The 11,507-nt window shown below is 42.9% G+C and overlaps 1 protein-coding gene across 1 annotated transcript in view; it reads right to left on the bottom strand.

The window, feature by feature from the left end:
- Nucleotides 1-2,740: 2,740 nt before the first annotated feature.
- The window catches only part of BFSP1 (beaded filament structural protein 1), a 28,222-nt gene continuing 19,455 nt past the window's right edge, over nucleotides 2,741-11,507 (bottom strand). The window contains exons 5-8 of the mRNA XM_013957181.1: nucleotides 11,222-11,329; nucleotides 8,396-8,616; nucleotides 5,758-5,843; nucleotides 2,741-3,687 (exon numbers count right to left, since the gene is read on the bottom strand). Coding sequence (XP_013812635.1) covers nucleotides 2,741-3,687; nucleotides 5,758-5,843; nucleotides 8,396-8,616; nucleotides 11,222-11,329 — 1,362 coding nt within the window. The remainder of the gene's footprint in view (nucleotides 3,688-5,757; nucleotides 5,844-8,395; nucleotides 8,617-11,221; nucleotides 11,330-11,507) is intronic.

Here is an 11,507-nt window from a genome sequence, read left to right as displayed (position 1 = left end):
ACAGCTGCAGTGTTTTTCTCTACTCTTTCAAACACTTTCATCCACGAGAAACCTGTTTCCCTCTCCCTGCCTACCCCTCCTCTGCTTTTTGGATAGTTCTTAGCTCACTTATTCCCATGGTAAAGGGTGCAAGTGGTTTTTAAATAACCATATAGTATCTATAATAATTTCCTCACCTGTCTGCAGTAGTAGATGATGCCAGGGAACCTCGTTATCTAGATCTTACTACCACAGAGGCTAGATGTGTCTTGCAGTATCCTAGATGTCTCATCTCAGTCTCTGTCAGATACCAAATAGATGCTCAGAAGTATTTCATCATTATACTTTAGCATTAGCATTCAAATACTTTTGAGAATCTTCATTTAAACCATTGATTAACCCCTAAGTCATGAGATGTAATACACCTTTCAGAAATGTCATTAGGAACAATACAACACGAGTGGTTTTCCACATAATTTTCATATAAGTTTAGAAAAAGATGAGGACCTCTCAATCATTTGCTGCTTTACTGGGCAACGGCCATGTTTGTGGAAGGCAGGCCAGAGATCGTAGCAGAATTTAGGCCTTAGTTCTTCACAGTCCTTGACTCCTACCCGTATTGGTGTCAGTGGTGCAACTCGGCACCAGCTTGGTTCAAGTCTTGCACCTCCACCTTACTGCCTGTGCAATACAGGATGTAACTTCTTCAGCAATCTGTGGCACCAAACATGCTTCAGGAGCTGTTTTTGTACTGCACAGCTGCCTAACAAGGTTTATTGGCTTCAGAAAACCAGTTATATCTGTCACCACTGTAGTGGTGACACATGATAGCACAGAATAGATGAAGGTGTCTGGAGATATTCATATATTTGATACCTAAATCAGGCTCTCCGAAGGTGCTGCCTCCTCTCCATTAACTAAGGATTTTTGTAGTCTGAACGTTAAGTTCTGTATATTGCAGTGAAATTAGATGGTTAGAGGGGAATACCCAGTTCTGTCTAGGTACTGCTTGAATCTATTTACACCCTGTTTTGCAACAGAATTTTTAAACAGACTTCCTGCTGCTGCAGATGATTTTTTACTTGCAATAGTCAAAACCTTGCTTTCATTAGTTGTTCTGAGTAGATGCTCCCCGCTCGCCAGAACGCAGCCTATGTGTGCATTGATAAATTCCTTGTCTGCAGTTATTTACAGTGTTAATAAATAAAACGAAAATGCGACAAACACTCTAGCAAGGAATGCCTGGCATATACTCCCATAGTATTTCAATAAAACAGCAGCAAAAAAATTCTGAATAAAAATGTGACTATGTGGGTCACCTGTTCCTGTTTCAAAAAATAAGGTGCCATTTTAACAGATGTAACAGTCACAGTAGATTAGATACTAAACCTGCATTAGAAACCACAAATGAAAAAAATAATATTGAAGATAAATCTTGGGATATGTGACAAGATGGTCATGGAGCTCAGTCTAGTCACCTCAAGGGAAATGGAATTGTCCCCCCTCTTTCCCAGCTGAAACGAGTAATCAGGCAGAAAGGAAAATGCTTAATAATGCGCAAAGCTGAAACTAAGACTGTGAGAATTGTGCTGTGATGTGAGAAAGAAAGTGTAGAGCCCAGCCTAGTGAAGTATGTACTTTAATGGGATTATTTGTATCCGTAAAGTCAAGCTGCAGCCTAATGTTTTACTGGAGCAAAGCTTTAAATGGTGCTGTACATTTGCACATGAAGAAGTGAAGGAGTTCTTTTTTTTTTCTGAGCCAAGGATTTCTGGAAGGTGCAAGAGGAGCCAGAGGTACTGCTTTTTGCTTCCTTGGGCATGTCTTACATGGGAAGGCGTTGCTTGTTCCACCAAACCCACAGGGTTCTGTGGGATTGTCTGTGCCAGGATCTCAGGATGTGCCAGGATCGTGTAGCAGTATTAAACACTGTAAAATGCAACAGTCCAAGGACATATGTAAAAAGAAAATACCAAACCTCACAGTCTTTTGAGTTGTCTGCAACCCATTCAAAACTTATTATTCTTAAATACCTCAGTTAGAAAAATCATACTTTCAATATAACTTCTGTTCCCTGCTTTACTTTGGCCAAATTTCAAGTTTTATTCTCAGAAGATGTGCAGTAAGAGCATATTTCAAATACAGATAGTTTCTCTTCATATCCGAAAGGAAAGTACTGCCAAGCTTGCCTCTGCTTAAAGACCATGAATGAGAAAGATTTGGAACAGTTTTGAAACTCATATCTTCAGCTCCTTCCTGGAAAGACTCATGCAAACCCAGTCAGTTAACTTTTACTAGTAAAAACTCAGTGCTAAAAGCAACACACACCCACAGTGGGTATTTTCTTTAGAAGGCCAAGCTTTTATTAAATGAACCAGATGTCACAAGTTAACATTTGCAGCTGTCTGAGAGATGGGGAAACTTATGGCAGCTAAAGGAGCAGCAGAGGAATATGCACTGGAAGTGGCAAATTTGCCCTGAATACTTCTGTTTAGTCAGGCAACTCTGTAGTAATAATAACTTTCAACTTGTCCTAATCATGAAATTAGATGCCTAGAATGTGCCTATTGCTCGTTGCCCTGAAGCGTTCTAACGATCATTACACCAAAGGTGAACCTATATCAGACAGAACTGCCATCAAGGTATCAATCTGTTCCATACCAAACAGCAAAAATCTCACTATTTTATCATTCGGTCAGGAAAAAAAATGTGTCATTTAATAACTGTGCCAGACAAGTTGACTATCCAAGGTGTGAGTCACTTAAGAGCCTTTGTCACCTGGCTTCTTCTTGCCTGTCTTCTCTATCGTTGTCTCCACAATCGTTGCTGTCTCCTCGTAAGTCTGAATTCTGTCATCTGAAAATTTCTCAATGGACTCCACCACTTCCACCTTCTCATAGCTCAGGGAACTGGGCAAACTTGGTTCCCTGAACAAAAGGTCTTGTTTATCTTCTCTGTCGTACTCCACTTCTTGAAGGACTCCTGGCTCTGCTACACTTATCAGACTAGGGGAAGGGACTGTCTCAGGCTCGCAGATGTCTGGATATTTTGGGGCTTGCTCAATTTTTCCTGTTGGCTTTTTACCCCATTCAAGCACTTCTTCTTTCTCTTCTTCTTTCAGTTTTTCTGGGTATGCAAACTCTTCCCTCCTTTCATAGACACCCCCTTTCTCTTTTTCTAATGGTTCGGTGGGTTCTGGCAGCTCTGGTATTGGCGCCACATCACCACTGATTGCTACCTTCCCATTGCCAGTGGAAACTGTGATCCCTCCCCCGGATGGGATGGAGGAAGACAAGAAGCAAGGGTCTTTATAACTTCCTTCCCCTGTTACCAGCACGTAACGCCCTTTGGCGTAGGAATCAGGTTTAGGCTCTGGTTTCTTATGGACTTTTATTTTCTCCTTCACAATCTTACACAATTTATCAAAGGCTTTACTTATCTGGGCTCCATCAGGTATATCCTCTGCGACCTTTTCTTCTTCAACAGATTCGAATCCTTCCTGCCTAGGTTCACATATGACTGTGCTTTTGTGCTTAAAATCAAACTGATCTTGGTCAAAACCTTCCAGAGTTCCTTCGTGCATTTTTTCAGGTGAGAGACCATCAGTTATATCTTTAGATGTGATCTCCTTTCTCCTGGAAATTTTCTTTGTCAGAGCTTTTTGTCTGGGCTTTGCACTGGCAATATCTTGCATAGCCTGGGTGATATCTAGAGAAAATGAAACAAAGCCAACAACAAACAATACTGAACACAGTTGCTGCAAAGGGTAAAGCCATCTCTCACCCTCATGGCTGACTGTAGGTGTACTGAATGAAACAGCAAATGTGAGCATATCTTCCATTTGCACCTTAGAGAGCATCTTCTTTTGCTTGGGCCCCCATGGCCACATAGCCATTTTGCATCTGAGACAGCTGCTTCCATACACAATTTGAAGACATGATAACTTTGCATATAAAAAAGGCAGCTGTATAAAACATTCACCTAACAAGTCTATATTAATGTTCAAGAGGTACATTTAGAGCTTGAGAGTGCAGTAGGACTCAGCACCTTCCTCTCAGGCATCTTCGCAGAGTTTGGTTCCATTAACTATACAAAGAAACTAGTCTCCTAATATAGATACTGAAGGTGCCCAATGTTAGTCATATCCCAGCTGTAGGACTAAGTGGAAATAGCTTGTCTGTTGTGTTACAACTCCAGAAGCTGCTTGGGTTAAGGGTAAAAAAAACAAAGCAAAACAAAGTAAAATCATATTTAAAAGTTTCCCACTGAACGCAGGGTTGCTGGGTGGGAGATCCAGGCCTGACCAGAAAGGTGAGCGTTGTCACCATCTCTTCCACTGTTTTCTGAAGTCTGGCTCTCTGAGGAGCACTCTGAGGGTATCACCTACAGGACCTCCCACAGTGGGAGAATGCCTTGGTTTGGGATACCAGTGGGGCTAAGACTGAGCCAGGCATCTCCTGTCATGGCAATTTTGGGTATGGCCAGATGCAGGAAGGTGAATCAGGCGGGACAAGGTGACAGCCAGTGGCCCTAGGAACAGAGGGGCATAAAGTAGCTGGCCAGCTTGAGTGCAGTTCTGAGGTGCTATATTTTGGCATTGCTTGAACACTGATGTGCAGATTTAGGCCCACGCGGAGAGGAAACCTTTGCCTGCAGCCATTATTTCTGATTTCCTGCCGCAGTCATTAACCACAAACCCCATGCTACTTCAGTAGCAGCAGCAGGAGCACAGGAAGGCTAGTGATTTCCATGACATGAACAGCTAGAGCAAAGGGAGGCAGAGAGATTGATACTGGGCATTACTGGAACACAGGAACAGACAGATATTAAGATGCTTTCCTGAAGGCAGCTGCACTTGTCCAATGTCATGGATACAGTAATGCACATAAAATGCCCTGTTAGCCTTGTGGGTAATAAGCAGAGGTGTAGGTAGAGACAGGGGCTGAATCTTCAGTGGGTATAAAACAGCATACCTCCACTGGCTTTGCAGGACAATAGCTATTTACAGTTGCTGAGGATTTGGCCTTGTGCATTATGGAACCATTTCATTTAAAACTGCTGCATGCCAAGGAACATTTGGAAAAGCTGCACCTGCACTCCAAAAAAATCCCTCATTTGACACAAGACAGTTTATCCTTATTCTCAGGGGTGGTTCAGTGTTAGTAAACCCCAGTGGTCCTTGAATTTATGTTATATTAAGTCATGCCTTATGTTCTTACCTACACCACCTTTCTATGAAGCCTCTCTCCTCTTTAAGACCATCTTCTCTGTTTTAGTCCTGGCCATTTACTGGTCAGCAAGTTTACAAACATCCTAATTATAAACAAGCAATCATACAACATAGATTAAACACCACTCAGACAAAACCAGGCCATGGCACAGAAATAGCACGGAAAAATGTCCTCTGCCTGCTTCCAGCAGGCAGCAAAACAACCTGATGTTGTTTTCACATTATTAAGATGCGAAACAACAACTTGCAACAAGCCAGCACACAAAAACAGCTCTTTCTATGGTTTCAGGTGTCTTTCTGACTTTGCTTACTTTTGCAATTTATTATTTAGCCTGTCAACAGAGTGAAGAAATGGCTTTGTTTGTGGTTTTGGCCTTTGACAGCTTGTCCCAAAGCCAGCTGAGGTAAGCTGAAATGGTCTTGTTTACTTAGCAAGCTTTGAGTCAGGCTGTCACTGCTGGTGTTCATAAGGGAGACAAATGAAAATCCAGCTTAAAATACAATAATGCTACTCCTGACAGACACAGGAAAACATGTCACAGGTTTACCTCTTCCCCTTGGAGCTTGAGGCTGGACAGGTCTATAGATCTGTGTGAAGAGTGTGACTGGAGCTCCTGCTATGGCAGAATTTAACCTAATGGAGAAGATGTGCATCAGTCAGACCTCTCCCCCTCATCTCCATCAAAAGCAAGAGAAGTTGCACAAAATGAAGCAGGAAGGTTAAATAAATTCATTCCTCTGTGGTGAGGAGTTGTGGAGCATGATGTGAGCTTGTGTCTTGTCTGGTGAAAATCAACATCGCTGGTTTCCACCAGCAGAAGACCAGGCATGTTCTGTTACATTGGGCAAATTACACAGTTAACAAAAAAACTATAGCAGCAGATTTGTCATTACCAAACAATTTTGAAAGGACAAGAAGATTTTGAAAGGGCAAGCAGGCAATTCATGCCTCTCAGAGGTCAGCCAGTTCTGTACCTCTACCTCCCATTTATGCCTTTAATGATTGTCGGGCAAGAACGTGGATCATATGCTCTGCCCAGATGAAATGGTCATATACTTTGATACAAATGAGAAAGCAGCCAACAGCCTTCAAGCAGATTCTGCGAGATGGTGCCCTGTGCCTTTCCCTTTACTCAAGCTCCCTCTCGTGTTCCAGGTGGTCTCTGCACTCGCTTACTCCAGCTCCAGGCAAACGGGCCCACGCAGAGCTCCTAAAGACAGCAGTGGGACCCCCAGGGAAGTTCGCTGCCCTTTTTGTAAAAGAATACCACTGATGTGTTAGTGGAGAAGGACACAGGTGATAACTGAGTCAGTGAAAAAAGACACACTGGTTCATTTTTCCTTTTTGATGTTTTAAGAGCGTATCCTGTTGACAAGGGGGCAAAAAAAGTCTTAGCAAGTCCCTAAGTTCTGCAAAATGAGAAGAAAGATTTAAGATGCCAATAAAAAGCTAATCTCATGATGATTTCCTCTTTGACAAAGGAATCAGAAACCACAATGTGAGATCCTGTGGTTTTTGAGCCTGCCATTGAATGGAACAAATCTTGGCTTATAAAAAGTGATTCAGTTCGCTGGTTCACTTATGCAACAGCACCCAGTCCAGTACTATGAAAGGGACGCAAAGGTGCAGCTGCCAAGTCTGTAAGCTCAATCGTGATCTCTTCAGTGACCTTTTGAAGAGAAATGGCTCCTTCTGCATTTCAACCCAGAGCTGGCTGAGTCTCCAGGAAGAAATACACTATCCTTTGCCCTCGCATCCAGTTTCCAACATAGCTGAAAATCTATTGCTTAATTTCTATACCATGAGAGCAACTTCCCTTCCAAGAGAAAAAAAAAATATGATCTAGATTCTCCTATGGCCAAGGTTTTTAGGGTTACCTGTCCTCTCTGAGACATCTTAAATGGGTTTGATTTTTCAAAGAATGAAGGACTGACAAATCCTCCGTGAAGAACCTAACCCTTTGGAAGTGTCACTGTTTGTATGCCCCAGATCACGTTGTGACTTTGCAAATTTTAGCCAATAAAATATGACATTTGGGAGCATTTTCAATGCTTCCTGCAAATGCCTGACTTCAGAGGGATCAGATGAAAACTGACCAGTCTCCTTTGGAAAACATTTGAGGCGTCAGTGATATTAATGGTACAATGAGAGTCCAGGCTACATGCAAAACACAGTTACTATACCCATGGCCTCTCCAGTCTGCTCTGTGAGATCCAGAAATTGAGAGAATTTTTTTTCTTTGGAAGGAGGATATACATGTTGTGGAGACACTCACATCTAGATCTGTGTGTCTAACTCAGGACTGCAAGCTCCTTACACAGTCAGGAGAGGTGTGCATGTTTTCACTTTAAGTGCTGAGAATTACCCTGATCAGATACTCCTAATTAAAAAGCTTAGTGTCCAAAACCAGATGCCAAAAGTTAGATGAAATGATCTATTTCTCTGCGTTAATCTACCCGTGTGAAATACTGCATTGTCTACTAGTGAATTTTTTTCTCCTGTGTCTTCTGGATCACCCAGAGCAGCATTTTTGGCCCTTCAGGGGTCCGATTCTCCTGCATTTGCCTGCCCAGGCTATACAGCACACTGCTGTGAAAGGTGAGCTCGTTTCCTCTTGCGATGTTAATGGCTGACATTAGAGGGTGCTAGTTTCCCTTCGGTAAACTGTGTCTCACTTAAACACAACTCGAATCCCTGGAAATTTCTTCTATTCTATCCTTTCCCCTACTTGCCTGAAGAAGACTGAGATTGCTGTGAGGAGTGCTTTGCTATACAAAACATTTGCCATACCTGAGCCCTGCAAGACGAGCCTGCCTGGAACGTGCCAGCAAGACTCCCTAATACACACACGCAGCCAGCTGCAGTTGTATATGCTGGGCTACCCAGTGTGACCGGAGAGGTGCAGCGACCACGCAGCAGAGGGCTATCTGTGAGGGCTGTAATGCTGCAGTTTCCTAGCAGTGAAGAGGGCAGTCAATTTGCTGTCATTTGTACCTGACCCTTGCGCACCGAAGCGGGGAGAGTACATGAAAAGGAGACTATGGAAAGGAGAAGCACAAAGTGGCACTAAGCCTTTCCTTGACGGTGACTTCAATGGATTTCGAATCCATTTCAGTGCTTTTCGTTGGAAAACTAGTGGTATGAAATGTGCTGTAGGTGGGCAGAATACAGAAATCGAGCCTTACCGGCTGTCCTCGGTCTCAATGATACGTTTGTACCGTTCCAGCTCGTTCTCTAGGGACTGCTGATAGACTGCCAACTGGCGACAGTCAGCTGTGTACTTTTCCAAGATCCTCTCAGCTTCTTCTATCCCCTTCCTAAGGTTTTCGATCTGCTCATTGTAGAGCTGAATTTCGTCGTCATAACTCTCCTGGGTGTTTTTAATCACTTGCTCCAACATGACCGTCTGGTAAACAAAGTTGGTGGGGGAAAGAAACAGTTTGAAAGTACTCGGTGTCCCTATTGGATACGTATTTTAGAATCATCGTTAAAGGCAAGACATATTTTATCCAGATAAAAGCAAGCAGGATATTCAGCTTACGAGGAAGCGGATTACTACAATACATATGTGATCACAGGACTGCTTGAAGCTGCCTTTCTCAGGGATTCAGCAAACTGTGCTCAAATGGCTCTCACGTTCCCGTGAGCCTGCTCCAAAGTCCAGGCCTGAGGCTGCGCTCTTGAAGCCAGGAGACAGTTTCAGGGCTTTTGTTTAGTCATTCACAATCCATAAAAAAAAACAAACTTACCTATTCCGAGGCTCCTGTTCCACAATAAAGACTACAAGATCAGCATGAACCAGAAATCATGCCAGGGGACAGAAAAACGTCTGTGTGACGTCTCCTTCCCTGTGCAGCAGGGAGCTGGCTGGTGTCCCACTACGAGAACTGCAGCTCACCGCAGCAGCCGGAGAGCACGTGGGGGGGTCTTACGAGGAAAAAGAGCAACCTCCCATCTTGAAGCGTGCAGCAAATTCTTAACAAGGAAGATGTGCATCGGCAAAACCAGTTGTTCCTTAATTGTGGTCTACAGACCAAGCGCTAAGGGCTAAGGAGGAATTTCTTTAAATAAAAAGCTTCCCTTTTGAAGTTAAAGCTTGCCTTTTTGAGTGTAGTATTAAAAAAAAATAACTTCTGTGCTGCAAGGCCCAAACACCAGCCATAAGGATGTACATTAACCAGGAGGTGGCGATGAGTCTCTTGTGAAAGCAAGGGAAAAAACTTTGGACTGTGTAATTCTGCTCTCATTTTCTTCTGCTCTTTTTGGCTATTTATTATACTTTCTTTATCATTTGGGATTTTTTCCCCCTTTCAGACAGCTTTTAAAGAAATGTACTCATGAAAAGCTAATGGGGCAATAAATAGCTAATGGATTCTTTAATAATTGATTTATTTCTATATGTTACAGGCAAGATTTTCAAAAACCTTTTAAGAGCCTAAATTTAGGAGACTAAGTTCCTTGACATTAATTTGGTAATATTGCAGTGTAAGAATGCACCCAGACCCTCCTAGTGTATTGTGGTCAAAAGGTGGGCTCTATAACCTCTCTGCAATGTGGTTCTCATGCCCAGAAGCAGGAGAAAAAAGGACCTAGGGCATGCCTCAGTCACTGAATCCAGTCTACAGCATTATAAGCAAGTCATCGGCTTGTGAAGTTATTTCACTCTTCTAATCTCGATGCATTACAATGAATCAATTAATAAACTTTTTCTAAATGGAACATTAAGATTCGCTTTTGAAATTAGCCTGATTAATTCCCCAAATAGTGCCTTTTGAAAGTTGATTTTCTCCCCTGGATCTCACTTGTCACTGTATAGATTCTTGCTCTTCCCTGGGTGTATGCATACTTTTCACCAGATCATCAGACATGAAAAAGAGACAGAGGAAAAGATGAAGGGGCAGCACCATCCCTGTGTACCCTAGCTAGAAAGGTTACCCTCAGGAAGTTAGAGCTTCTGTTATGGCTGTCCAGAGGAGTCCAAAATCTCCACACGGTGTTTTATGCCAGTATACCCTCTCCTAACAGGAGAGAAAGCTGAAGGTACAAAGGTGGCTGCACTTGCAGGGCATAAGGATTCTCCACCCCATCTCCTGAAAAAACATTCAACTGCATGGAGGTAGATCTGACATTCTCCATTGTGCAGAACTGTCTTCTATCCATTACAGCCTTTAGCTGCTACTCCGTGTCTCTCTCCCACCTCCCCTCCTGCTTGTACCACACTCTCATTAGAAGATGCTGGCTGGAGGAAGAAGGCTGGTTTACAGCAGGTTTAGTTGGGAGATGGAAAGGAGCAAAGAGAAAAAGTTTTGGTCAGTCATTTTCTGCAAATCATCAGTCTGCAAAAAGCATATTTTTTTGGTGCTGGTAGTCTGTAAGCACAGGTCAGGTGTTGATTTAGCAGGTATTAGCGACAGGGATGAACACAGGATGCCAAATGTAGCTTGACATACATTTTAAAGGACATTCAGTGTTGATTACCAAGTCAGTCCTGCACGCAGACTACTCGATCTCACCCAGACATTCTCACATCAAGCTCAACATGCAATGTGGCACTGATAGAAAGGATGTGACAGAGGTCTGAATCTCCCTGATCATTTTTCAAGGGGCCAGTTTCTCTGTGCTGCCAGTATGTTTCCAGCCCGAGCAAAGGTAAGTGAGAGCCAGCCACTGTGTGACTCTTCAGTCCTCAGCCTCCTTGCTGACACTGTCCCTCAGGCATCCAGTCATGATGGAAAACCTTCTTCCACAAGCTAATCTGCCAAAGTGAAGATGTCTTCACTGTGGCTACATCTATCACAAAGCCCTGACTGACCATATAAAAACAATGATTTGGGCCACTGAGAAAAGGGGGTGAAACACCTGAAAACTAAAAAGAAAACACACCTCCAAGTCTCCAGGTCATTTGTGTTCCCAAGACCCCAGTATAGGCTACACAGGCTGTATTGTGTGGCCATAGGAACAATAGGGTTTATGAGAGTCATAGTAGTGTGTATGGCCAATTATGACGGTACCTCTGTCTGCAGTTTATATTTCTGTGTCTGTAGCTGGCAAAGAATGGTCTTGTATTCCTCCAGCTGACTCTGCAGAATGGGGATTCTCCTCTCAGCTATCAGTTTTTCCTGATTGAAAAAAACAACAATATGCATGGAAAAAGTATGTTGCATTCTTTAAAAGCATCTAAAGAAGTTCTACTGCTGGAAATAAACCATAAAGACAAACAGAAAGATGGGGATCAGACCTCAAGAAAACCCTTGTGGCATAACTTTAAGAATAAAAAATATCAAATGGCAGCACTGT

This window comes from Apteryx mantelli, chromosome 3 (genome assembly GCF_036417845.1).
Source record: "Apteryx mantelli isolate bAptMan1 chromosome 3, bAptMan1.hap1, whole genome shotgun sequence".
Taxonomy (NCBI): Eukaryota; Metazoa; Chordata; class Aves; order Apterygiformes; family Apterygidae; genus Apteryx; species Apteryx mantelli.
Note: the sequence above shows the minus strand (reverse complement) of the source record. Positions and strands in the feature narration are given on the sequence as shown.